At 49.3% G+C, this 23,515-nt stretch overlaps 1 protein-coding gene across 1 annotated transcript in view; it reads left to right on the top strand.

Annotated features, from left to right (window-relative positions):
- Positions 1 to 14,536, top strand: part of Vav2 (vav guanine nucleotide exchange factor 2) — a 174,775-nt gene extending 160,239 nt beyond the window's left edge. The window contains exons 21-27 of the mRNA XM_059259872.1: positions 949 to 1,023; positions 2,297 to 2,349; positions 5,166 to 5,282; positions 6,659 to 6,746; positions 7,426 to 7,549; positions 9,072 to 9,226; positions 12,440 to 14,536. Coding sequence (XP_059115855.1) covers positions 949 to 1,023; positions 2,297 to 2,349; positions 5,166 to 5,282; positions 6,659 to 6,746; positions 7,426 to 7,549; positions 9,072 to 9,226; positions 12,440 to 12,487 — 660 coding nt within the window. The 3' untranslated portion in view covers positions 12,488 to 14,536. The remainder of the gene's footprint in view (positions 1 to 948; positions 1,024 to 2,296; positions 2,350 to 5,165; positions 5,283 to 6,658; positions 6,747 to 7,425; positions 7,550 to 9,071; positions 9,227 to 12,439) is intronic.
- The last annotated feature ends 8,979 nt before the right edge of the window (positions 14,537 to 23,515 follow it).

The following is a 23,515-nucleotide window of genomic DNA, read 5'->3' as shown; positions in this document are numbered from 1 at the left end:
GGCAGCCCCCCACAGTGTGGGATTGGCCCCAGGGCCCTCTCTGGTGGGAGGGAGACAAACATGGGCCCCATGATATTCTTGTGGACTAGTTTACACTTCTGAGCTGGAGCCTGTTACGTCTTTAGTACCCTCTCTGTTGAGTCCAGCACCTAAGGAACCCTGAGACTCCATGGCCAACTTGGAGTATAGAGTTAGGGGAAAGGTTGGTGATATTTGCAGTGTCTTACTCCCTGAAGGACATCATTAGTAACTGAGTCCAGACTATTGAGCCAGACTGGACAGTCACATAACATGAGACCCAAAAGGTACTGAAGGATGCTCTGCATCCCAGGTGTCATGGTTTCATGCTGTTGCTGTGATGGAACACCCCAACAGAAAGCATCTCCGAGGATAAAGGATTTATTTGCTTATGACTCCAGGTTACAGTCCATCACTGCAAGGAAGTCAGGCAGGAACTTGAAGCTGCTTGGCACATCCCATCCACAGTCAAGAGCAGAGAGAAGGAATGCACGCTTAGTGTTTAGCTCACCTTCTCCACCAGGACCCCACCCAGGGAGTGGTACTGCCTCCTTTCAGGCTGCCTCTTCTTACCTCACTGAGGCAATCCCGGGAGTCCCCCACAGAGGCAGGCCAGCTCAATGTAGACAGCCCCTCACTGAGACTCCGTCTTAGATGATTCTGGGTTGTGTCACACAAGGTCTGCATCCTCCCTTCCTCCCCCCTGGGTGTCACCTCTCTCTTAGGTGGACTTGCAGAAACACGTGGCTGTTGTGTTGAGCCTCGGTGTTACTTATATGTAAAGTGGGAATATCCTCACTTCTCTGCTCCACGTGGTGAGGAGGCCAACTAAGGTCACAGCAGGGAGGTGACACTCATGTTGGGCCTGGGATTTATGTAGCTGCAGGAATCTTAGGGTCCTTCATGCCTCCTGGTTGCTTTTTCCTCCAGGGGCGACTGGTTCAAACCCGGAAGTCAGGGTATTTTCCCAGCTCATCCGTGAAGCCCTGCCCAGTGGATGGAAGGGTGAGTCCTTTTCCTCATGCCTCCAGATCACAGGGTCCAAGATGCAGAGAGCTAGGGCCAGGGAGTCAGGTTGTCCTTGCTAGATGGCCACAGTGAACTGCATCTGGGGCAAAGCAGTTCATCCCAGGGTGGGCAGGGCTGCTATTGTCTGTTGAAAGGTTTGGAGCTGAGAATGAGCAACCTGTGGATGCCTTAGTCTATTGCTGTGAAGAGACACCACGACCAAGGAAACTCTTAGGAAAGAAAGCATTTCATTGGGGGCTTAGTCCGTTATCATCGTGGTGGGGAGCACGGCAGGTACATGGTGGTGTGCGGGGCTCTACAGTAGTGGCTGAGAGCTGCATCCTGCTCCGTAGGCAGCAGACAGAAACACTGGGTCTGGTGTGGGCTTTCCAAAACCTCCAGTCCCACCCCTAGTGACACACTTAACTCCAACAAGCCCACACCTTCTAATCCTTCTGTTCCTTCTCAAACAGTTCCACTCCCTGGTGCCTAAGCGTTCAAATCTATGAGCCTATGAGGTCCATTCTTATTCAGACCACCACAGTGGGCATCTACCCAGTTGAAACTAATGTAGAACCACTGCCCTCCCCTGTGGAGAACTCTTTAGACATCCTCTCAGGCCATCAGAGCCCAGGGAAGAGGAAGCTTCCCAGACACAAGGCCTGAAAGCTGGATTTTGTTCAGAACAACAAACAAGGCTGTTCTTGGCTGTGATGTCAGAAGCAGCAAGGAGTTGGCCTGGGATAACCTGACCCCTCTCCCCACAAGGACAGCTAAAAGTGAAAGAGACACTTCTCCCTGAAAGTGCTGGGAAAAGAGGCATCCCTGTTCACCCCAGACCCACCCAGTTCATCTGCTGCTTGAAGGGAAAGTTTTAAACACTCAGAACTCATTGGATAGACCTGGGGAGCCCATAGCAGAGGAGGACAGGGATTAGGGACACTGTACCCCCTGAGCATGACCACCTCATGCCCACTGTTGGGGATTTCCTGTGGCCTCCAGCCCCTTCCCTCCCAGGAATTAAGTTTGCTGCTGGTTCCTCTCTCATGCATGCCTTCTGTGAAAACCAGTCATTCTCTCCATCAGCCGTCCTGAGCATCTGCTCAGAGGAAGTCCTGGCCATGTTCCTGGGATGTCACAGTCCAGAGGTGCTGGGCTAAGTCCACCTGGAGTTCTGGCCCAGTATAGACTGCTGGTCCCAGGATTGGGTTTCTCATGAGCTTCTCCTTATGCCCCAGGGGACATTAATACACCTGTGTTCTGTCCCCAGCCACCTATTGGCCGCCCGCCATCCCGGGAGATTGATTACACTGCATACCCCTGGTAAGTGGATTGTAGGCTGCAGACTTGGGACATTTGGTGGCCCCTGTGTCATAGGGTATGGCCCTATAAGCACATGAGCTGGCCTGGGTCAGGGGGAAACTGAGCCCTACCTTGGCCATTTCCCCATCTCTAGAACAGATCAGTAGGCTCCAGTATTTGTGGTAATGAGTCCTTTTCTATGAAGACTTAACTGAGCTTTATTACGTAAGCTTTAGAAGTGATGTATTTATGGTCTAGTTTGTAATCATGCCTTTGGTGAGAAGAGAGGCTGGGTTACATGGAAGGATAAAGGTGGGTGTTTTGGGTATGGTCACAGGTCACGTGAGTCTTGGGCTACTTCTTTTGAGTCTGTCCCTGCTGTGCCCAGTGCCTAGAAGAACTACCCCTCAAAGCCGCATAGCCCCACATGGGCAGCATACATATCTCTGACCCTAGATGGGGCTCATTCCCCATTCAGTCCAGTATCCCCAGGCATCACATGTAATGTGTCTGCACAGCCTCCCAGGTCCTTGTCCCCTCCTAGCACCTCATTGATGTCTGTCCTGGTGCATCTCTCTAGGAAGCCTACCGGGCCTGTGGGTGCATGCCCACCCTGCATTGGCCTGCAGGTCGCAAATGATTGATGTCATAGAGACTGTCCTGGATGGAGTCTTTGTTTCTTGTCATTTTACTGTGACAAAATCCCTAGCAAAGCCACTTAAGGAAGGGAAGGTGTGTTTTAGTTCCCAGTTCCGGGGTACAGTACTTCGTGGTGTATTTCAGTTCCCAGTTCTGGGGTACAGTACTTCGTGGTGTATTTCAGTTCCCAGTTCTGGGGTACAGTACTTCATGGTGTATTTTGGTTCACAGTTCCGGGGTATCGTACTTTGTGGTGTTTTTCGGTTCCCAGTTCTGGGGTACAGTACTTCGTGGTGTATTTCAGTTCCCAGTTCTGGGGTACAGTACTTCATGGTGTATTTTGGTTCACAGTTCCGGGGTATCGTACTTTGTGGTGTTTTTCGGTTCCCAGTTCTGGGGTACAGTACTTCGTGGTGTATTTCAGTTCCCAGTTCTGGGGTACAGTACTTCATGGTGTATTTTGGTTCACAGTTCCGGGGTATCGTACTTTGTGGTGTTTTTCGGTTCCCAGTTCTGGGGTACAGTACTTCGTGGTGTATTTCAGTTCCCAGTTCTGGGGTACAGTACTTCGTGGTATATTTCAGTTCCCAGTTTTGGGGTATAGTACTTCGTGGTGTATTTTGGTTCACAGTTCCGGGGTACAGTACTTCGTGGTGTATTTTGGTTCACAGTTCCGGGGTACAGTACTTCATGGCGTATTTCAGTTCCCAGTTCCGGGGTACAGTACTTCATGGTGTATTTTGGTTCACAGTTCTGGGTACAGTACATCATGGAGGCGGCTGTCCACATGCATCCCGGATCAGGAAGCGGAGAGATGCACAAATACTGGCTCAGCTTGCTCTTCTTTTTATTCAGTTTGAGAACCCAGCCCATGGCATGGTGCCCCACTCGCACAGAGGTTGGGGCTTCCTGCCTCAGTTAGCTTAATCTAGATAATCCCTGAGACATCCAGAGATGTTTCCATGGTGATTCAAGTTGACACTCAAGATTGTCTACCCCATGGTGGTTTTAGTTTTCAAATTTTTTTTTTATTCTTTGACAATCTCAGACACGTGTATAGTGAGTTTTAGTCACTGTTGCCCCCACTACTCTCCAGCCCCCCAACTTCTCCCCAGGTGGCCCCCCCTCCTACTTTCATACCTTTTGTATGTGTGACTCCCGAGTTTAGTTGGGTTTGCTTGCGTGAGCATGGGGGGAGGGGTTTTTGTTTTTTAACTAGAGTGTGGGCAACCTACTAAAGAAAGTGACTCCCCTGCCCCAGCCACCAAGAAATTTAATTTATGAACCCCAGATCTACCTTGATTGTGCAATGTTACTGAAGACTAGGCCCATGGTGTCATATCACGGGGAACCTGGGGGTTGCTTTGTTGAGGTGACCTGTAGCTGGAGTTTTCCTGCCTGGCCCACAGTCAGGACAAATCTCTCTCACCTGCCAGTCCCACAGCCACTCAGACCCGACCAAGTAAACACAGAGACTTATGTTGCTTTCAAACTGTATGGCCGTGGCAGGCTTCTTGCTAACTGTCCTTACAGCTTAAATTAATCCATTTCCATTAATCTATACCTTGCCACATGGCTCGTGGCTTACCGGCATCTTCATATGCTGTTTCTCATCGTGGCGGCTGGCAGTGTCTCTCTGACTCAGCCTTCCACTTCCCAGCTTTATTCTCCTCCTTGCCCCGCCTATACTTCCTGCCTAGCCAACGGCCAATCAGTGTTTTATTGATTAATTAGCAACACATTTGCCATACATCCCACAGCAGTGACCAACCTTTTTTTGATGGTGGGAAAGGCCCGATTGTGCCCAGATCTCATTCTGCATGGATGCTGGTCCTCTCCAGAGTGTCTCTCCCAAGGTGCCCACATCATTACTTCTTTTCAAGTAGTGAAAAAATTTTAGAAAAATGGGGTCTGGTAGAAGTTTGTGGTTCAGATAGACCCCCACCTGGCTGTGGCACTCTCTTCTGTCTCTCCCCTGTGACATCTTCATCAGGTACCCTGTATTCTTGACTTGAGGTGCTGGCCCCCACATTGTGCTCTGATCAGGACATGGCCACGTACCCCTCACCAGTCACACATCTCCTCACCTCAAAGGTTTTAAAGTTCAGACAAGGAGCGAAGCCTGAGGCGGTGACATGTACACACCAAGGCCACCACCTCTTCAGCAATGTGTCTCAGTTCTGGTTTCCTGACCCCAGGTTTGCTGGCAACATGGAACGTCAGCAGACGGACAATCTGCTCAAGTCTCACCCCAGTGGGACCTACCTCATCAGAGAGCGACCAGCCGAGGCCGAGCGCTTCGCCATCAGCATCAAGTAAGCCGCAGGCCTGGGGCCCCTGAGAATCCCTCCTGAGCCCGTTATTGAGGGGATGGAGTGGGTCTTCTCTGATGGCCAGGCTAGAAAATCTTGGACGAGATGGTGGCAGAGGACACATGGTAGCCATCAGGGCTCCTCACGTGTGCTGGGTGCAACCGGCAGCCAGCACAAGACGTGGCTCCATGGCCGTGTGGGTAAGGATGGAGCATGTTCAGAGACAGGTGGGCTGGTAGGACACGGGGAGGTACTGTCAGGAATGTACTGCCAGCCTGTCCAGTGACTCTTAGGTAGGATGTACTCATCATGTTGCTTTGTGGCACCTGGGGACCCTTGGAGAACTCCAGCAGTGGCCATGACAGCCTTGTAGCTAGGCTACAGGCCCTTGTTCTGGGCATCTTTCCTCAGATTAAAACAAAGCAAAAAAAAACCTGGCAGTTTGTTTTCCTCAGCACAGGACACCCATGGGCACAAGTTACTAGGTGTTACAGGGTTAAGAAATGCATACTCTATAACCAGTCCCATGTCATGACATGGTAGACATCACACCCACCTCATAGGAGTGTCCACAGTGTCTTGTGCATGCCTGGCCTTTAGGACAACACAGTGGGGGTCCTGTTGATCTGGCTCACAGCACATGTTAAGTCCAGGGGGACACAGGTAGGTACCTGCAAAGGCCCTGTGGAGTGGGAGACTGGTCAGTTGAGGGCTTGATCATTCACTAGTCAGTTTTCGCTTTAGCTGATTTCAAGGTATTGAGCCAACCTTGTATTCCTAGGATGTCTCTCCACCCCCTCAGCCCTGGCCAAGGTGCCCAGTCCTTGTCACATGTTCAGTTCGTGTACAGATATACATGAAATGGGGAGATAGGTTCTCTTGCTTAACTGGCTGGGTTCCTACACCCACAGTCATTAGGATACTGACTCTACTTTTCTGTTCGTGTGGTGTCTTTGACTTTGATGCCTGGCGTGGGTTGGGATGGCTTTCAGGAGAGCCTCTCAAGGCTCTCTAGGTTGGGTACACTGGAACTGCTTACAGGGAGGAGGGGGATCTCCCTGTCTCCAGGCAACGAGCAAAAGTCCCAAACTATAGGCAGCAGAAGCCTGGAGACGGCAGTGGGAGCGGAGGGGAGGGGAGGGGAGCCGAGTTGGTAGTGGGGACTCTGGGGTGTGGATGTCAAGCAAGCAGGAAGAGCGATGGGGTGGGTCCCAGGAGATCTGCCAAATGGAGTGAGCCAAGGGCTGGAGAAACGGCTGGCTTGGAGTGGCCGCAGAGGTGGTACAGAGGTTTGGGTCAGGATCTTTGCTGAAACAGATCTGGAATAAGCCTGGGGTTGTGTTCCTATGCAGTAACAGCTGGGCTGTGTGTCTGTCCAGGTTCAATGATGAGGTGAAGCATATTAAGGTAGTGGAGAAAGACAACTGGATCCACATCACTGAAGCCAAGAAGTTTGAGAGCCTCCTGGTACGTGTGCCCGTCACTCCTGCTGCACCAGACCCTGGCCACAGAGGCCCACTGGTTCTCCACTCCACAACTATTCTGCTCCCTGATGGCCCATTCTCTGTGCCTAGGGAGGAATGGTTCTTTCCAGTGTGGGGCAAAGTGTAGGGGAACTTGACAGGGTACCTGGGGACAGTTGGAGCAGTGTTATATACTGCCCCCCTGGGAGGACACTGGAACTTTCATTTCCCCTCTGTGGCCCGTGGGAAAACACAAAAGCAAACAGAAAGTGCCTAAAATCCCTTTCTCAGCCCAAAGTTAACATGCACCTTCATGTGAGGCTCTAGGTTCCTCTTGGGGCAGCTAGACTCTTCCAGAGCCTAGCTGTGTGTGCCCATCATTCTTTGTTGCCTGGTCCTCCCCCTGCCACTAGCCTCATGGCATTCTGCCCTGCCGGTGTGCCCTCATCCAGCATGGAAGTTATTACAGTCAGCAGGTTGTCCTTCAACCTTGGCATTCCTTCTAGAACACTCTTTCAGAAGTATTTGGGAGCACTAAAGCCGAGGGAGAGGTGTCTGAGGCACTGGCCACCCTAGCTGGGCTTGGTTGGAGGGAGGGCTCTCTGAGGAGTCCATACCTTTGAACCCAGGAGGTGGGAGGGCTCCTGATTCTCCAGCAGTTGGTGAGTGTGCGCCCTCTGCAGGAGCTGGTGGAGTACTACCAGTGCCACTCACTCAAGGAAAGCTTCAAGCAGTTGGACACTACGCTCAAGTTCCCCTACAAGTCCCGGGAGCGCGCCGCCACCAGGGCCTCAAGCCGGTCCCCAGGTAATGTCTGTGCCCAGGGGTATCCACTCAGGCCACTTCCAGGGTCAAGAGTTGTTGCCCCCATCCCTGAGCGTGGACCAGGCCTGCCCATCTGTCATTGGCGCTGACCCATGCCCCTGCTCATTTCATGTAGCAGATGGGGACTGCACTGCCACTCTGGCATTTGACGCCTGTGCTTGGAGCTGGCAGTAGTGAGAAGCAGTAGGATAGGATCTGAGAACAGATCCCTCCCTGGGTGTCCTGGGGCCTTGGCTCTTCCAGGCAGCTGTCTGCCTAAAGGGAGGACTCCAAAGCCAAGGACAGGGGAGCAGCCTGGACCTTAGGACAGAGACAGGCCCAGAGCATTTGGCCTCTAGCTCAACTCTTTCCCCTGAGTCTCCAGTCTACAGGGACCTGCAGAGCCATGAGAACGTCCCTCCCCCACCCCAGATGGAGCAGACCAGCAGAGGGTTGCCAACCTCTCTGACGGTTGGCCCCAATGTCTTTTCAAGCCATAGGTGTCGAGCGAGCAGTGGCCTAGCCATGCCTATGTAGGTCCCTGCCCTCCCTGGTGTCCTCCTGAGGTAGAGCCTGGCATCCCCTGTGCTCTTGGCCGTCAGCATCCTGCCCTCTGTCTTATGATCTCTCTCGCCTCTTTGCAGCTTCCTGTGCTTCCTACAACTTTTCTTTTCTCAGTCCTCAGGGCCTCAGCTTTGCCCCTCAGGGCCCCTCCGCTCCCTTCTGGTCAGGTACCTCTACTGCTCAGGGCCCAGCCTGATGGGTTCCCCTGGCTGTGCAGCCTGGTGCCGGGTGCGGGAGGGAGGCTGGGAATCAGGCCACGGCTGCTGCACACGAGGACGCATTAGGCAGGGTTCTTCCCTGGTTGATAGCTCCCTCCCTGCCTCCCCCGCTGTCATCCTTCACGGCCATTGGGTGCTTTGCCTCTGGTTGTGGGACATGTGGGCAGGAGGGGCAGATCTGGTAACTGTTCTTCGTCTGAGAAAGCGGCCATGGGACTGGGACGGGTGCAGAGGAGGGGGCTTCGGTCAGCCCTGGTATGACATGCTATCTGCTGCCAGAGCCAAAGCCCCTCTGTGTGTGGCTGTGTGTGTCCCCTCACTCACTGCCACTGTCACCTGTCCCCTCAGGACTTCTGGGTTCTGGGCTGAACCAGTTCAGTGGGTTTCCAGTCTAGTTTGGAGATCTGGGATGGGGATACCACAAGCTGTAGTGGTCAAGGCATGGGTGCCTGCTCTGTTCACCAATGACATGCTTGTTGCCTGTGATAGCTGCCCAGCATGGGTGGTGATAGCTCCAACCCTCTTCTAGTGCATGCCTGGGTGTGTCATATACCCAAACCCACCAAGGTGTAGAGGGCCCTGAGCTGGAGACTGGCGTGTCCCTCCAGAGACCTTCTCTAGCTGTGGGCACAAAGCCAGACTCTAGGTACCAAGCTAGAGACCTATCTCAGTGCGAGGGCCTCTGAGCCCTGGCTGAGCGGCTCCTGAAGTTGTGTGATGGACCACCCTGTCTGCCCCAACAGTGTTCACACCACGGGTCATTGGCACAGCTGTGGCCAGGTACAACTTTGCTGCACGGGACATGCGGGAGCTGTCGCTTCGGGAAGGTGATGTGGTAAAGATCTACAGCCGAATTGGTGGGGACCAGGGCTGGTGGAAAGGCGAGACGAATGGACGGGTGAGTAACTTCCCTGGCCTGAGGGCTTCGTGCCAAGGCCCAGGGCTGGCTCTGACCCAGTTGGGCTCAGACAAGCTATTCTACAGCCTCGACTGTGCTCAGCCTTGTTAGGCACACTGTGCCTGAGATCTCCCTGATGTCACAGGGGTGGGGGTGAGGATCCAGATGTTCATTGTGATCCCAGCTGCACTGGTCAGGTCTCGATCCAGGCCTCACAGACCCTGTGCTGTGTCAGACCCTCTGTTTCCCTGCCTTTGTGGTCCCTCAGAAATGGGTTTTATGTACAGTCTTCTGGTCATTTGAAGGTAGGGAAGCCACAGGCGCCCATCAGATCCTACCCACCCCGTCTCTTCTTCCTGTTTCCACTGACTGCCAGGTAGTTCCCTGAGACTCTTTTTTCCTGCAAAAACCCCTCTCTATCCACAGACCCATCTAGATCCACTGGCTTTGACCCAGGCCTCTGAAACCCAGGTCTCCCAGGTTTTTGGAAAAGCAGAGAGCTCCCTGTGCCACCCCCTTAGGACAAACAGGGTTTTCTTGGGGCCCTAGGTACCCAGACAGGTGCACTTGTGTGCAGAGGACCAGGCAGCCTCGGCTCCCCTGCTGAACACTCTACAGCGGATAGCAGGGGGGCCATTCTGTGCCCAGTCAGCTTGGTATCTGTGTTGCAGGCCAAGATGTGTTCATGCATACCCAGCTGCCCTTCAAGAGAGTGAAGGCTGCTGAGTTATAGCAGTCACTTTGAGGGCTGGACCCTGGCCCTGAAAGCTAGCCCATGCCAGTTGTGTTGGAAGCAGCTGGGACAGTGATTCAGTAACTTGCTTGGGCCCGCCTCAGGTCCAGGCCATTCTGTATCACAGTTTGAAAATAACTGGTTTGAACTTTTGTGAGCAGCTCTTGCTGATTTAACTTGCTATCATCATGGAATGCCTTTTTATCTCTGGCAGTTTTACTGCTGAGTCTGTCTCCTTACAGAGGCAGCAGCGGTTTCCTGTGAGCAGCTGCCCTTCTAACCAGCTCCCCACACTCTTTCCTGTTATGGTTGACTTTTCTCTTTCCTTGTACTTGAGATGAGTTCCTTGAAGCCAGTTGGATTTTTTTAAGTGACTCTAATGTGGCAGTCTTTGCCCTTTAGTAGGCATATCTAGTCCATTTACATTTAGTATAAATATTGGCCATTCATTTATAAGTCCAACCTCTTGTTGCTTATTGTCAGTCAATTACTCCTCTCTCCTTAACCAATATTTTTTTCTGTCTACTTTCTTTCCCCTCCTCATGATTGTTTTCTTTTTTTAATTTTTTTAGTTATATACCCTTTTACTACATATGCTAATATTCTGGTGGTTCCAGATGCACTTCACTGAGGACTTTTACTGCAGAGAAGGTGTAAGGACCTCACAGTCTTGAATTATAAATTATTTTCCTCCCAGTTTTTGTGTGGCATTGCCGTGTATCTTCTATACTCTTTAATATTCAAGAGTAATTGCCCAAATGACATTTCTTTACTCCTTGGTATTCCCTGGGGTCAAGGCTTTTCCCCTTTGATATAATACAGTTTGCTGATCTGTAGTCAAATTTTCTAATTTTACCAATTTTCTCAATTATGTTTCTTCTAGCTGTTGTTTACTGGGTACATGAACTACTGACCATGACCATCATACTAATTGGAATGTTCCTCAGTTTCTCTTGGTCATATATGACTTGTAATGTTTTTTGAAGAGGGGACTTTTTTTTTTTTTGTCCCGTTATTAGGTTTGATGTTTCTTCACATTTAGACAGAGGCCATACCTTTATGTTCGTGTACACAAGGGGAATGTCATTCATCAGTGTTACAACCTCTGTTCTATTTCATTTTGTTACTGTGATAAAACAATCTGACTAAAAGCAGCTTAAGGGAGGGAAGGCTTTATTTCATCTTACATGTCTCAGGATCACCTGCCTAGGGGATGGTGCTGCCCACAGTGGGCTGGACTCTTCTATATCAATTAATAACCAAGAAAGTCCCACAGATGTGTCTGTCTGAACTGGGAAATCCCTTAATCAAGGCTTCTCCTCTCAGATGCTAGCTAGGATGGATTCTGATTGTGGTGTCCGGTTCCAGGTTCTCATTATTTGTGGTATTAACTTTGAACTTGGTTAAGAGGCTAACTGACAGGTCCCTGTATTTCCTATTTCCATCTGCATTCTTTTTTCTTTTTTTTCTTTCTTTTTTTTTTTTAAATTTTTCGGGACAGGGTTTCTCTGTTTCGCTTTGGAGACTGTCCTCGAACTCACAGAGATCCGCCTGCCTCTGCCTTCCCGAGTGCTGGGATTAAAGGTGTCTGCCACCACCGCCTGGCCTTCCATCTGCATTCTATCCTGAATTGACCTACCGTTAGTCCTGCTCTCTGTCTAACCTGTTGCTTAATCCTTTTAGATTCTTTTAAGTCATTGTATCTTTTGATTCTAGGGTTGTTTCTCTCTCTCTCTCTCTCTCTCTCTCTCTCTCTCTCTCTCTCTCTCTCTCTCTTCTTCCTTTTTTGTTTATTGATTAGTTTTGTTTTATTTTTATTTTTATTTTTGGTTTTCCGAGACAGGGTTTCTCTGTGTAGCTTTGCGCCTTTCCTGGAACTCACTTGGTAGCCCAGGCTGGCCTCGAACTCACAGAGATCCGCCTGGCTCTGCCTCCCGAGTGCTGGTTTGTTTTATTTTTAAAGACAGGGTCTCACTGAGAAGGGCTGGCTGGCCTTGAACTCAAGGTAATCCTCAGTCTCCTGAATGCTGGGGTCATGGACATGCATCAGTATATCCAGCTTCTGTTCCGGCCAAGGACTTCCTTGATTTCTGACTCCTGTTCTCTGGAAGAAATGTCTGCCTTCTTATCAGTTTTCTAGAACATATGGAGTAGCTCTTTCCATCCTGACCCAGGGCTCCTGGCTGCTGTCTGTGTTTGCTCTTGCTTTTCATCACAGTCAAGGCTGAGGAACAGGTTGTGTGTCAAGAGATGTGGGAAGATGCATTCCTTAGTAGGGTCTGACGCTTTTCTCATCGGCAGATCATAGACTAGGTCCAGGCTCTCAGTCTCTCCTCAAGGCTCGGTGAGGCCTGGTTGAGATCTCTGACATGTAGGAGAGTTCTCCTCTCCCTAAGCTCCTCCTGACCCTGTCCTGACACACACACACCCTTGCCATGTGCACACACAGGCAGACACACATGACCTGCCATCTCTTTCAGATCGGTTGGTTTCCTTCGACGTATGTGGAAGAGGAGGGTGTCCAGTGAGGGCGAGACATGGACAGACGCACGGATGTTCTTGGGAGTCTCCCCAGCTCTGAAGTCCACCTCTGGCATCTCCATGGCTCCGGGAACTGCCTGTCAAGCTTGCAGCTGCTACAGCCCACAGGGATGGGGAAGGTGTTCCACCGTCACCTGCCCTGGGTGGCCTGTCCCTGGGTACATTCCTTGTACATAGAGGAAACCTGTGCTGGCCACACCCAGAGCACCAAGGAGAGGGAGCTCGGGCAATGTGGCCAGGTGGGTGTGGATGACAGCCAAGGTCAGAAGCCACCACCTGACCCTGTGGTTTAGATGTTCAGGAGCCCAGAACTCAACTCATTGTGTGCCAGGGAGGGCTGGGGACAGCAGGGAGGGCCCTTCCCAGCCCCGTCTGCTCGGCCCTGCACTGATCTATCTGCCTGTCTTTTCTGCTGCTCTCTAGAGTGGGTGTCAGGTCTTGGGAGGCAGGCAGGACCAGACAGTGCTGTGGCACACACTAGGCCCATCTGGGGTGCAGGATCAGAGAGCTTGCACAGGGACCACTGGGTCATGCTGGCTCTGCAGCTTGACCTGACCGCCTCCCTTCCCAACACATCAGGGTCCTGCTGAGCGCTAACTGCAAGCCTCTCTCTCTCTGGAGGGGCCTTTGGGACGATGACATTGCTGACCCACCCCCAGCCCACCCCAGTCAGTGGTACTGCTCTTTGCTCGTTGACACCTCTTTCCTGAGGTCTTACCTGCCCTGCTGCCAGGGGACACATCTGCGAACCCCAAAGGGCAGGGGAGAGACCCAGGTTCCCCTCCCCACTGCCTCTCTTCTCTCCAGGAGGCACTCTTGGGTCTTCTGCATTCCAAACCATGGTCCCTAGGAATCTGCTGGCCTTTGCACTCGATGTTGGTTCTGGCCCTCGACAGGTGTCCCCACAATGATTCCTGTAGCCCACACACTGGACCTGTGGCCAACCCAAAATAAGTGCTCTTGGGGTGTCTCCACCCCTTTACCCCCCCCTCTCCTGGTGCTTCCTGGCCTTTGACCTCTGGCTTGGCCAGCCCCTATTTTTTCCCTACTCAGAATTCCATGTGAAAGCTTATGTCAAGACACAGACTTCTTGGGGTTCTTTCTCCATCTAGCTGCCCAGTCCTGGGTGAGCAGGGAACCAAGGCTAGGCTTTGAGTCATTGTCCCTGCTGGAGTGGGACTGGGCACCATCTTGTACCTGGGGATACTTTCCAAAGTTGGCCTCATGTGCTCCAGCTTGGGGCCCACACACAGCTTGCTGGGATGTGGGGGGAGGCAAGGAGGAATTCAGAAGATGGGGAGCAACAGAAAGTGAGACACCCTGGAAAGGCTCAAGCTGTGAGAAGCTGGTTTGGGAGTGAAGAGTTGGCTTGGAGAGAGTCGGGGCACAGGCCGCTTTGCACAGCTCCTCGGCCCGGCCTGCCCAGGGCCAGTGCAGGCTGTGGGAGGCTCTGTCGGCCCCTTCTATATGAATGCCCCGTGCTTTAGGTTTTTTCTGGTTTTTGTTTGTTTGTTGTTTGTCCTGTTGTGTTTTGTTTTGCCTGTTTGTGTTTTAAAGGGGGGGAAAGTTGTAATTATTTCATCTAAATCTCCCATTATATATCTGTGAATAAGAGACTCTATAATAGCAAAATGATGTATATTTTAGTTTGTCATGATATAAGTCATGATAATGAAGGACACTGAGAAAAAGAATGATCTAGAGCCCCGGTTTTGTGAATGTTTTGTGTTTGTTTTGACGTTTGTATTTGGTTTGGGTTTTTTGTTTTTTTGCGCCACACTGAGCAGGGTGATGGGAAGGCTGGGCAAGCTGGTACACAGGTACCTCTTCGAGAGACTGGGCACCTACCATTTGAGGGCTGAGGACCGGGGGCCTGAGATCAGCTGTGAACATTTGCAGTGCAATGCATGCAAGTCAGGGATGAGGGGGTCCCACAGCCAGCAGCACCCCCTAATGGAACAATTGTACATTTGCCAATGGGTTTTCCTCCCCAGACTACGGTTTTTACTACAAATAAACCTACGTTCTATTCTGCAGCCGTGGTTAACCTTTTGTGCCTGGGAGGGAGTAGCTGGCGTCCTAAGTCCAGCAGGGTTTGTCCTACCCAAAGCCTGGCTGCCAGATGGTCACCTCTGCCTGGCTGGCACAGCATCCAGCAGAGTCTACCAGGTGACCTTAGAGCAGGAACCTCAGTCTTCAGAGATAAAAACAGCACTTTCTCCTTCAGGATGAGTCCTGTGTGATTTAATAAAGAAAATCTAAATAATCAAGTGTTGTTTGTCCCCATCACCCCATAGGGAAAAGGCAGCTCATGCCTCAGGATCCCAGGCTTCCCTCCCGGTTTCCCATCCTTAGCCTGTCCTTCCCTCTTCATGGTTACCTCACTGCCCAGTGTGGCTCCTGAGGTTCCTGATGGTATAACTGTGGAAGGAAGCAGAGGCCCCTGTTAGCTCTTTAGCCAGCACCTTGTTGCAGGGCCCCTCGTGGCTACAGTGATGCTTGGAAGTGCACAGAGTGAGGTAGGCACATGCTCACCTGCAGAATGTGGTATCCTGTTACCAAGGAGATGGATCAAGGCCACCAGGGTGGGCAGCTGGCTGCCCTTGACATAGGTGCACCTTGTGGGTTCCTGGGAATGTTACATGAGACTGGGAGGCACTTGGCTAGTGTGGGTTCTTCTTACAAATGTCACCTGTGGCTGTGATCTCACTACTGTGAGAGTGGAGGAGCCCACACTACCCCATCTCAGCCCTAGCAGTCTGTGTGTGAAGGACTGTGATCATGTATTTTTCCCATGCTCCCAGGCCAGGTAAACATGAAGATTATGTCCATCCCATCTTTATTATGTCCATCCGCTTTATCTAGTCCACGCAGTGTGGTGGTCACCCTGTGTATGCTCAGACCCTTGTCCTGACACGCCTCCCCCACAGTTGTTTGGACATGTTCTCCCCAGCCTGTGATGGGTCAGCCACTGCAGTCTTCTGCAGGATTTGTAACCAGAAGCCACTGGGAAGTAGAGGGCAGAAGGACCCCAGGGCCTTCAGCTACTCATCAGCCAGCTCCTGCTGATTAGGTCCAGGACTTCCCACTCTCACCTCCTCAGGGTCTCTTCTGCCTTGGTGGCCTAAGTCCTCACTATGTGGGCAGCCGGTAGAGGAAGCAGCTTCCTCAACCCTGCAGCTCTTTCTGGGATATTCTTGGGTCCTAGGCTGTCCCTCTTGGGCCACCGTGCCCTGAGGGACAGAGTCCTGGTTCCCAGTGGGCTCTGCGTCTTTCCTCAGATGATTTCCATTACCTCTACTGTGAGGAAAACCTCAGACTGAAGATGTAGGTACAGAAGCCCATATCCCTGTGGTCCCAGACCTCAAGGTCAAGGCCATCAGGTGTTTTTTTTTCTGCAGACTTCCTCCTTGGCTTGCAGTGGAAGCCTCTTGCTGTGGTCTCTGGTGACCTCTCCTTGGCACACATGTTTCTTCCTTTTCTCAAGAGTACCCTAGCCTTGTTGGATTAGGAGCCAGCGAGGACCTTGCTAACTTTGCCTCTTATAAGACCCAGCTCTGACTGCCCCTGGGAACTAGAGCTCATGAGTTTCTGTTGCACAGTCCATCCCTAGCCCTATCCACATCACAGCTACTGAGCATGCACGTCCTCTGGTTGCCTGTTGGCCTGGTGGCCAGCCCACTTGGTATACTGTGCTTCTAAACAAGAAGCATAGCACACCACGCTCCTGAAGTCAGAGCACTGAATTCTGAAGTCTCGTGAGTAGCCGGTAGCTGACCTGTAGATGAGTGTGCACTCTCCACGACTCCTTTAATGTGCTTCTTCCACAGAGACCCTGGTGGTGTGAACATTTCAGTATCCAGTCCGAGGTAATATGCTAACCAATCAGGGTTGACAGGCTTCCACTATGTAAGTGGTCGCTCACATGCCGTAAAGCAGACATTGTTCCCTGAAATCGTCTCTGGGGTGGTTTATCTCCGAGCCCTTTACCTACCCATGAGCGGGACGCTGTCCTTTCACTGGATGATGCAGCCTCCAGGCTGGCAGAATCCAACCTCCCCATGCTGGTTTTATGTCAGCTTGGCACACGCTACAGTCATTCTGGAAGAGGGAACCTCGACTGAGAAAATTCCTTCACCAGATTTGCCTATGGGCAAATCTATGCTACATTTTCTTGACTGATGATTGGTGTGGAAGGGCCCAGCTCACTATGGGTGGTACCACCCTGGGTTGGTGGTCCTGAATGCTGTAAGAAGGCAGGCAAGCCATTAAGCAGCATTTCTCCATGGCCTCTGCATCAGTTCTTGCCTCAAGGTTCTGATCTCTGAGTTCCTGCCCTGACTTTCCTCAGTGATGGACTGCTGTGGAAGTGTAAGCTGAAATAAAGCCTTTCCTGTCCAAGTTTCGTCTGTCATGGTGTTTTATCCTAACTAAGACACTCACGTTCCAGGCAACCCCATACAGAGAGGCTTTGTGCATTTCCAGACCTTACTGGGGACAGCAGCCTTCTTTCTACCCCCTCAGCTTATGTGTCCACAAAGGGCACTCCACCTACATCCATGGGCTAGAAAGAAGATTGTGGCCTGAGGTGGGCAGCTGGGAGCCACAAGTGAGGCAGGTGCCAGGACCACTTGGAAATGCTGCCCCTTGGGCTGAGTTGGAAGCGATAGTGGCAGGAGCTGCCCAGGAATGAACCATACAGAATGGAACAGGCCAGAGGGACCCCTCCACAGTGTTACTTAACTTGCCTGTGCCAGGCCTGCCACCCTGGCCCTTTTTTTTTTCCCAGAGCTGAGGACCGAACCCAGGGCCTTGGCCCTCTTGTTCTGTGTGAGTCAGTTGATATTTCCCCTTTCTAGGCCAGCTGGAGGTATCTGCTCCTGAGACTTGCCGAAGTATTTGTATTAAGGAAGGTCTCAGTGGCCAGCAGAACACATGTCTACCAACTCTACAGGTACAAGTGAGCACTCACCACATTCTAGCGCCAGGCCATGGCAGAAAGCTAGAGGAAAATGCCCTGTTATGGTTCTTTCCTCTCATCTCCTCTTCCCCTCCCTCTCTCAGGATGGGATACAACTTTCCATAGGAATATGTGGAGGCCCACAAAGGTTCCCTAGTGAGATCTGAGCTTGCTTTACCCAGCAGGACTGCATTAAGGGATGGTTTGATCATGTGCATGGTTACCAGGTAATTGGAAGGGTCTGCACTTGGCTGTGCTAGGGGGAGGTCTTTTGCTCTGCCCTTTGGCATTCCTATAAAAAGCCCTTTAGAAGAAATAGAAGAGGCTAGTGGATATTGATCCAGGCCCTCCTGAAGCTATCCTGTGTTTCTGTCTGTTTCTCTCCCCATGACATTTCTATCTAACGTTTCTTATCCTTCTCTCCTCAAGATTACCCTGGGGAAAAAGTGGGAGCTGATGGCATCAGAATGTGGGGCCCAGGTTCAGGGACCCCCCACAGAACAGAAATTTAATTAGGACTTGGTGAAAGGAGAGCTAGGGGGTGTCATGGAGCAGGGGGATATGCCTGGTAATGAATTAAAAGTAAAGGTGATGGTATTCTATTTTGGGGAGTATATAGATGAAGTAAAGTGGCTGAAAGAAATGCCAAAGTGGGGGCTGGAGAGATGGCTTGGAGGTTAAAAGCATGGGCTGCTATTCCAAAGGTCCTGAGTTCAATTCCCAGCAACCACATGGTGGCTCACAACCATCTATAATGAGGTCTGGTGCCCTCTTCTGGCCTGCGAGCATACATGCAGGCAGAACATTGTATACATAATAAATAAATTAAATAATAAAAAAAAAGAAATGCCAAAGTGCAAAATTAAGCTGCAGTGAGTATCTCTCTGTCTAGGTTTCTTTCTCAATTTCTATCTATTAAAATTAAGGAAAAAATATAGGGTTAGGTTTAGGAATATTGGATAAGAAACTTGCGATAAGGTAGAATATAGGAACATAATGTAGGAAAAAACCTAGGGTAAGGTAGAATATAGGAACACAGTATAGAAAAAATCTTAGAAAAGCAACAAGTGTTCTTGGGACTTTTAATGCAGACTCCTGGGGAAGAATCAGTCATGCAAAAATACTATGAAGAAAATGGGCAGAAAAAGATTCCTGTGGAAGCTTTTGGTCTGTGGACAGCTTAAATTTAAGTCCTGAGTGGCAGGGCAGAGTTTTCCCCGAGGCAGAGAAGGGCGAGACAAAACCCTCCACTCCACTGGCAATGCCACTGAACGAAAGCATCATACCATCAGAGTCAGTTCCCTCTTGGCCGTAAAACCGAGTTTAGGGAAGAGAAGTCTTGGGGAAAACTTAGTAATCTAGCTCTCAAAAAACTGGAAGCTTTTCAGGTCTTTACTTATCAGATCTCTTTTCTTTCTGTAAGGGTAAAATTAGACTCACCTGGAAAGAACATCTATTAGAATGGAAAGATCGCCCATAACTGCCCTAGCACAAAAAACCCTCTCAGAATATGGCAAACCCTCGTTGATGGTCCTGTCTTTTCTTCAAGGCAGTATTAGAAAAGCAACAGACAGAGTCCCCTTTGGCCAGAGCCTAGCAAGAGATGCCCGGCAGAGCTCATTGGAGAGCCAAGCAGGGCAGCATCCCCCCAGGGTGGAACGGCAGCCAAGGTAGTGCTGTGGACCCAGGGAAAAGCTGCTGGTATGGAGAAAAGCAGTGGAGGCTTTGAAATCCTCCCTGCAACGAAAAGGGCAAGAAAATAAGCCCCTAGCAGTAGCTGCAATGGCAGCACAGGCAGGCAGGATTTGACTGTACAAATGAGACAGAAACGGGAACTCAATCCCCTACCCCCAGAACAGAAAGCAGCTAGCAGAGCACCTGAGCAGTGGTAGTGACATCAGGAACTCTGAATCTGGGGGAAGAAACAAGCCAGGACAAAGAATCTATTGGTGGTGGTGGAGATCTCTCTGAAAAAGCTCTCATTTCAAGCACTCTTTTCTCTGACTCAGTGAGGCAGGGGAGCAAAGCTGTGAAGCGTTTTTGCTTCTGGCACCAAGCACTAGTCTGAATGTGTGCAGGCAGATGGGCGCAACCCTCTGTGGACAGTGCCAGGTGAAAAGACTGATTAGAGAGGTACATCTGTGTCCTAATGTGAGCTTAGGGAAGACAAAAAACCTCCTGTGGCAAAAGAGCAAAAGCTTGAATGCAGATCGTGTGAACAGAACCCAGAGAGCAGCAGCCGCAATCAACCACAGCTAAGTTTTCTCCCGGACCCAGAAAGGCAGCTTGGGAAATGTAGTTTGTAACAGCGTGGTGGTATAAGCAGGTATAAGCAGATATAGCAGCAAAATGCCCAAGGAAAATACTGCCACTGCCAGTACTGCACTGCCCCTAAACTCTGCTTTTTTCTGCCTAAAATGCCACCCCCCCAGCGCTGTTAGAAAACTTAGCTTACCTCCTGTAAGTGGAAAACAGGTAAAAGCTTGACTGTCAGGAGGCAATTAAATGCTAATGCTGTTAGTCAACAAGCCATTTTGAGATCCTTTAAAAAGCAAGGGGAAACAGTCTGAACATCAGGAAATTGCTTTGGGTATGGAAAAAACTTACGGGGAAATAAAAAAACTTGGTTATGCATGAAATGCAAGAGAGTAACACTGACATTGTTAAAAGAACTCATGGCAATCTTAAGATGCAGCTTCAAAAAATTAAGAAGGGGGAAATTTTACCCTCAGTCACCAAATGAAGCTTGCTGGCTGCCTGAGTTCGGTGAGGTGTGTGGAACAAAGGAATGTCAGCTCCAGTGACGCTCCTCCAGAAGAGCTGGAGTAAGAGCAGTGGAACCAATGTTCCTCATATTGAGGTTCCATCCTGCAGTCTGGGGAAAGTAGGAAAATAAGGGGACCCCCGACTGCTGAGGAGTTTGGGACAAAGGCTTTGTCACTATTGGAATGAAATGAACCTGGAGCCACACAACTTCTAGCGGCAAATTAATGTGTGGCCCCTTTAAGAAACAGTTTGAGTATACAAAGACTGTAGAGCCACTGACACATTAGGCTCTGACTTCAAACTGTCAGGAAAACTTTCAGGATGTTATCAAAGCTGACTGTGAACTCAGAACTTTAGAAATGAAGCAGTTTTGAGTTCACCTACAATTTTAACTGTGGTAACTCATGATTTGTAAACTCTGTCTTGTTGGAAGAAAATGTAAATAGTTCTGTTAAGAGATTTTTTTTTCTAGATGTTTGTTAAAGTTTGTAAAATAGTCATCTAGAGTTTCCTTTTGAATATAAGTTTGTAAAAAGTGTAAATATGTATATGGTATTCATGCTAGTTGTAATGTTCATACTAGAATTGTTTTTATTACTCCATCAATATCTGTCTAGTCCAGACAAATTAGGAAACATTAGTTTTTAAAGGAATATGATTTATAAACCAAATCAATCACATTAGAAGCATCCTGAAGCTTTTGTCCTCTTCTACCTTCAGATATATTTGAACACTTTTTATGATAGCCCAAAATATAATTTTATATATAATTTTATAGTCTTGGTGACCCCTGGAAAACTTAAGTGCAGGTGTTATAATTAGAGGAGCTTTTCTGTCTTCTTCCTAGAAGTTTCCACTCCTTTTCTGTTTCTGTTCAGAAAGGGGTAGGCCTCCCACAATCGAGTTAGTTTGTACAGAAATTCTACTGCTGTGGTAGGGACACATGTATCTATGAACTATTTAAACAGCTAAAAGTGTCTTTATAATTAGCATGGGTTTTTGTTTACTTGAATGGATACTTTGAAGTGTTTTAAAATGAGTGCTTTTTCCTGGAAATCAAAATAGTCTCTTGAAAATTTTATCGACACTAATAATTAGCCTCCCAGGTTCTTTGTGTATTGACAATGAAAAAGTTAATTGCTCTAATTTTTAAATTATTGAAGTTTAATTCTGATTTTATTGTACTCAATTTCTTAATGAATATAACCATGTAGAAAGTCTTGCCTTTGTGGGGAATATCTGTTAGGAGGGAGTTTTGATTTAGAAAAAACCTTGGCACAGCTAAGGATGTTACAGACATCTTAGACCCATTCAAAAAGGACATTCTATCTTTAGCATCCTCTACTCCTTTACTGAGGGCGTAGCAGCCCAGGGATAGCTGTGGATGTTCCAACTATTGCAAGCTCTTAGTAGGGACCTGAGTCAGAGCTGAGTTAGGTTCTGTACCACCTCTTTCCAGAGGCTGTGAGCCAAAGATGGGGAACTTTCTTCTTGTTAGCTTCCAACCTAAGCCAGAGTACGCTTGATGGAAAGTGTATCTCCATGATGGGTAAGGAAGATTAGTAAAGAAGAAAGACCTAATACAGGCACAGTCTATCTGAGGGGCCCTTTATTATATCAAGAGGGAGGAGTTGTGAAGGCCCACAAAGGTTTCTTAGTGAGATCTGAGCTTGCTTTACCCAGCAGGGCTGCATTAAGGGATGGCTTGACCATGTGCGTGGTTACCTGGTGATTGGAAGGGTCTGCACTTGGCTGCTAGGGGGAGGTCTTTTGCTCTATCCCTTGGCATTCCTATAAAAAGCCCTTTAGAAGAAACAGAAGGGGCTGGTGGATATTGATCTAGGCCCTCCTGAAGCTATCCTGTGTTTCTGTTTGTCTCTTCTCCACACTCGTTTTCTATCTAACATTTCTTATCCCTCTCTCCTCAAGAGTACCCTGGGGGAAAAGTGGGAGCTGACCTCCCACAGGAATAAAAATTCCACCTTGATGCTCTTTAGGGATGTCCTTCAAAACCTGTTGCTTTGTGTATAATTGGATATTAGTGTATACAGTGTCAAGACATGTATACTGTGAATAGATACATTTTGATCAATTATATCTCAGTAAAGCTAAAGGACATAAAATTACAACGTAGAGTAACATTATGTCTACAACATTGTGTCTACAGTGTGTACAATGGAGAGTGACATTGTGAGCAGCACGTGCACACACAAGTAACAAGATATATATATATATATATATATATATATTAAAGTTTAGTCTCTATTAAGTATGGGACCATCCTCTGAGCCAAACAGCTGCCACCTTTGAGAGTTCAGTTGTGCCCTCTTATAAAAGACCATCACAGAGGGGCAGGTACCATCATCTGAATATCTAGATACTCTATACCACTTATTGTATGCAATTCTGCCCTAATCATGTGTAGTCTTGGAGAGGGGCTAGAGTATATAGGGCCAGGACTAGGGAAAAAGAGGGTCCTTGTATATGGCTATGGGAAAGCCCTCATCCCTACTGGGTAAAGATATTTTTTGGGGGGAGCACCCACATTCTGGTAAGGAAGCCCATTAAACTTGTTGGTTCCTGATTGTGAGCTTTGGTGGCTTTGTACCTGGGTTTGTCATTGGGACTTTAGGGTGAAGACATTTACGTTTCCCCAGGGAAGGAATTTGAACAACAAATGTATTTGCTGCGAACAAATGGCAGGGCTCTGAAATGGCGCTGGTTGTAATGGTTGTGTCTCACTGAGACTGGCTGTGTTTCAGGGCAGAAAAGTGGCAGTCAGTCAGTTCTCAAGCCTCTCCAAGGCAAGATCTTGCACTGTCTGCTGCTCTGGTAATCTCCGCCTCCTGCCCTTCACTCATGACTTGATGTATTTCTTTTCCTTCAAGATTCCATTCTGCTCCTTTTATGTATCCTAACAAAATCAAACTCATATTTACATAAGGGGGCTCTATGGGGTAGTACTCATCCGGGTCCCTTCTGGTGCTATCCCACATCTCACATGCTCTCCTGATGGGGAATGTGATGAGAACCCCTCCCTTTCAGCTCCATATGAAAGCCAGTCTGGTCAGCTGGGATTATGGTGTGCTTGAGAAGGGCCACAGACGACCCAGCAGACAAGAACAACATTATTTCTGCCCAAGGTAGCAACCTAGGGCTAGGTCTGGGCTCCATGGTGCAGGGAATTGTCTCTATTGTTAGGTTCTCCATGTGACTTTCTGTAAGGGTTAATGTCAGTTATCACCTTGATGGGATCTAGAGTCACTTAGAGACAAACCTCTGGGCATGT

This window comes from Peromyscus eremicus, chromosome 4 (genome assembly GCF_949786415.1).
Source record: "Peromyscus eremicus chromosome 4, PerEre_H2_v1, whole genome shotgun sequence".
In the NCBI taxonomy this organism is placed as follows: Eukaryota; Metazoa; Chordata; class Mammalia; order Rodentia; family Cricetidae; genus Peromyscus; species Peromyscus eremicus.
This window is presented reverse-complemented; position numbering and strand designations above follow the sequence as displayed.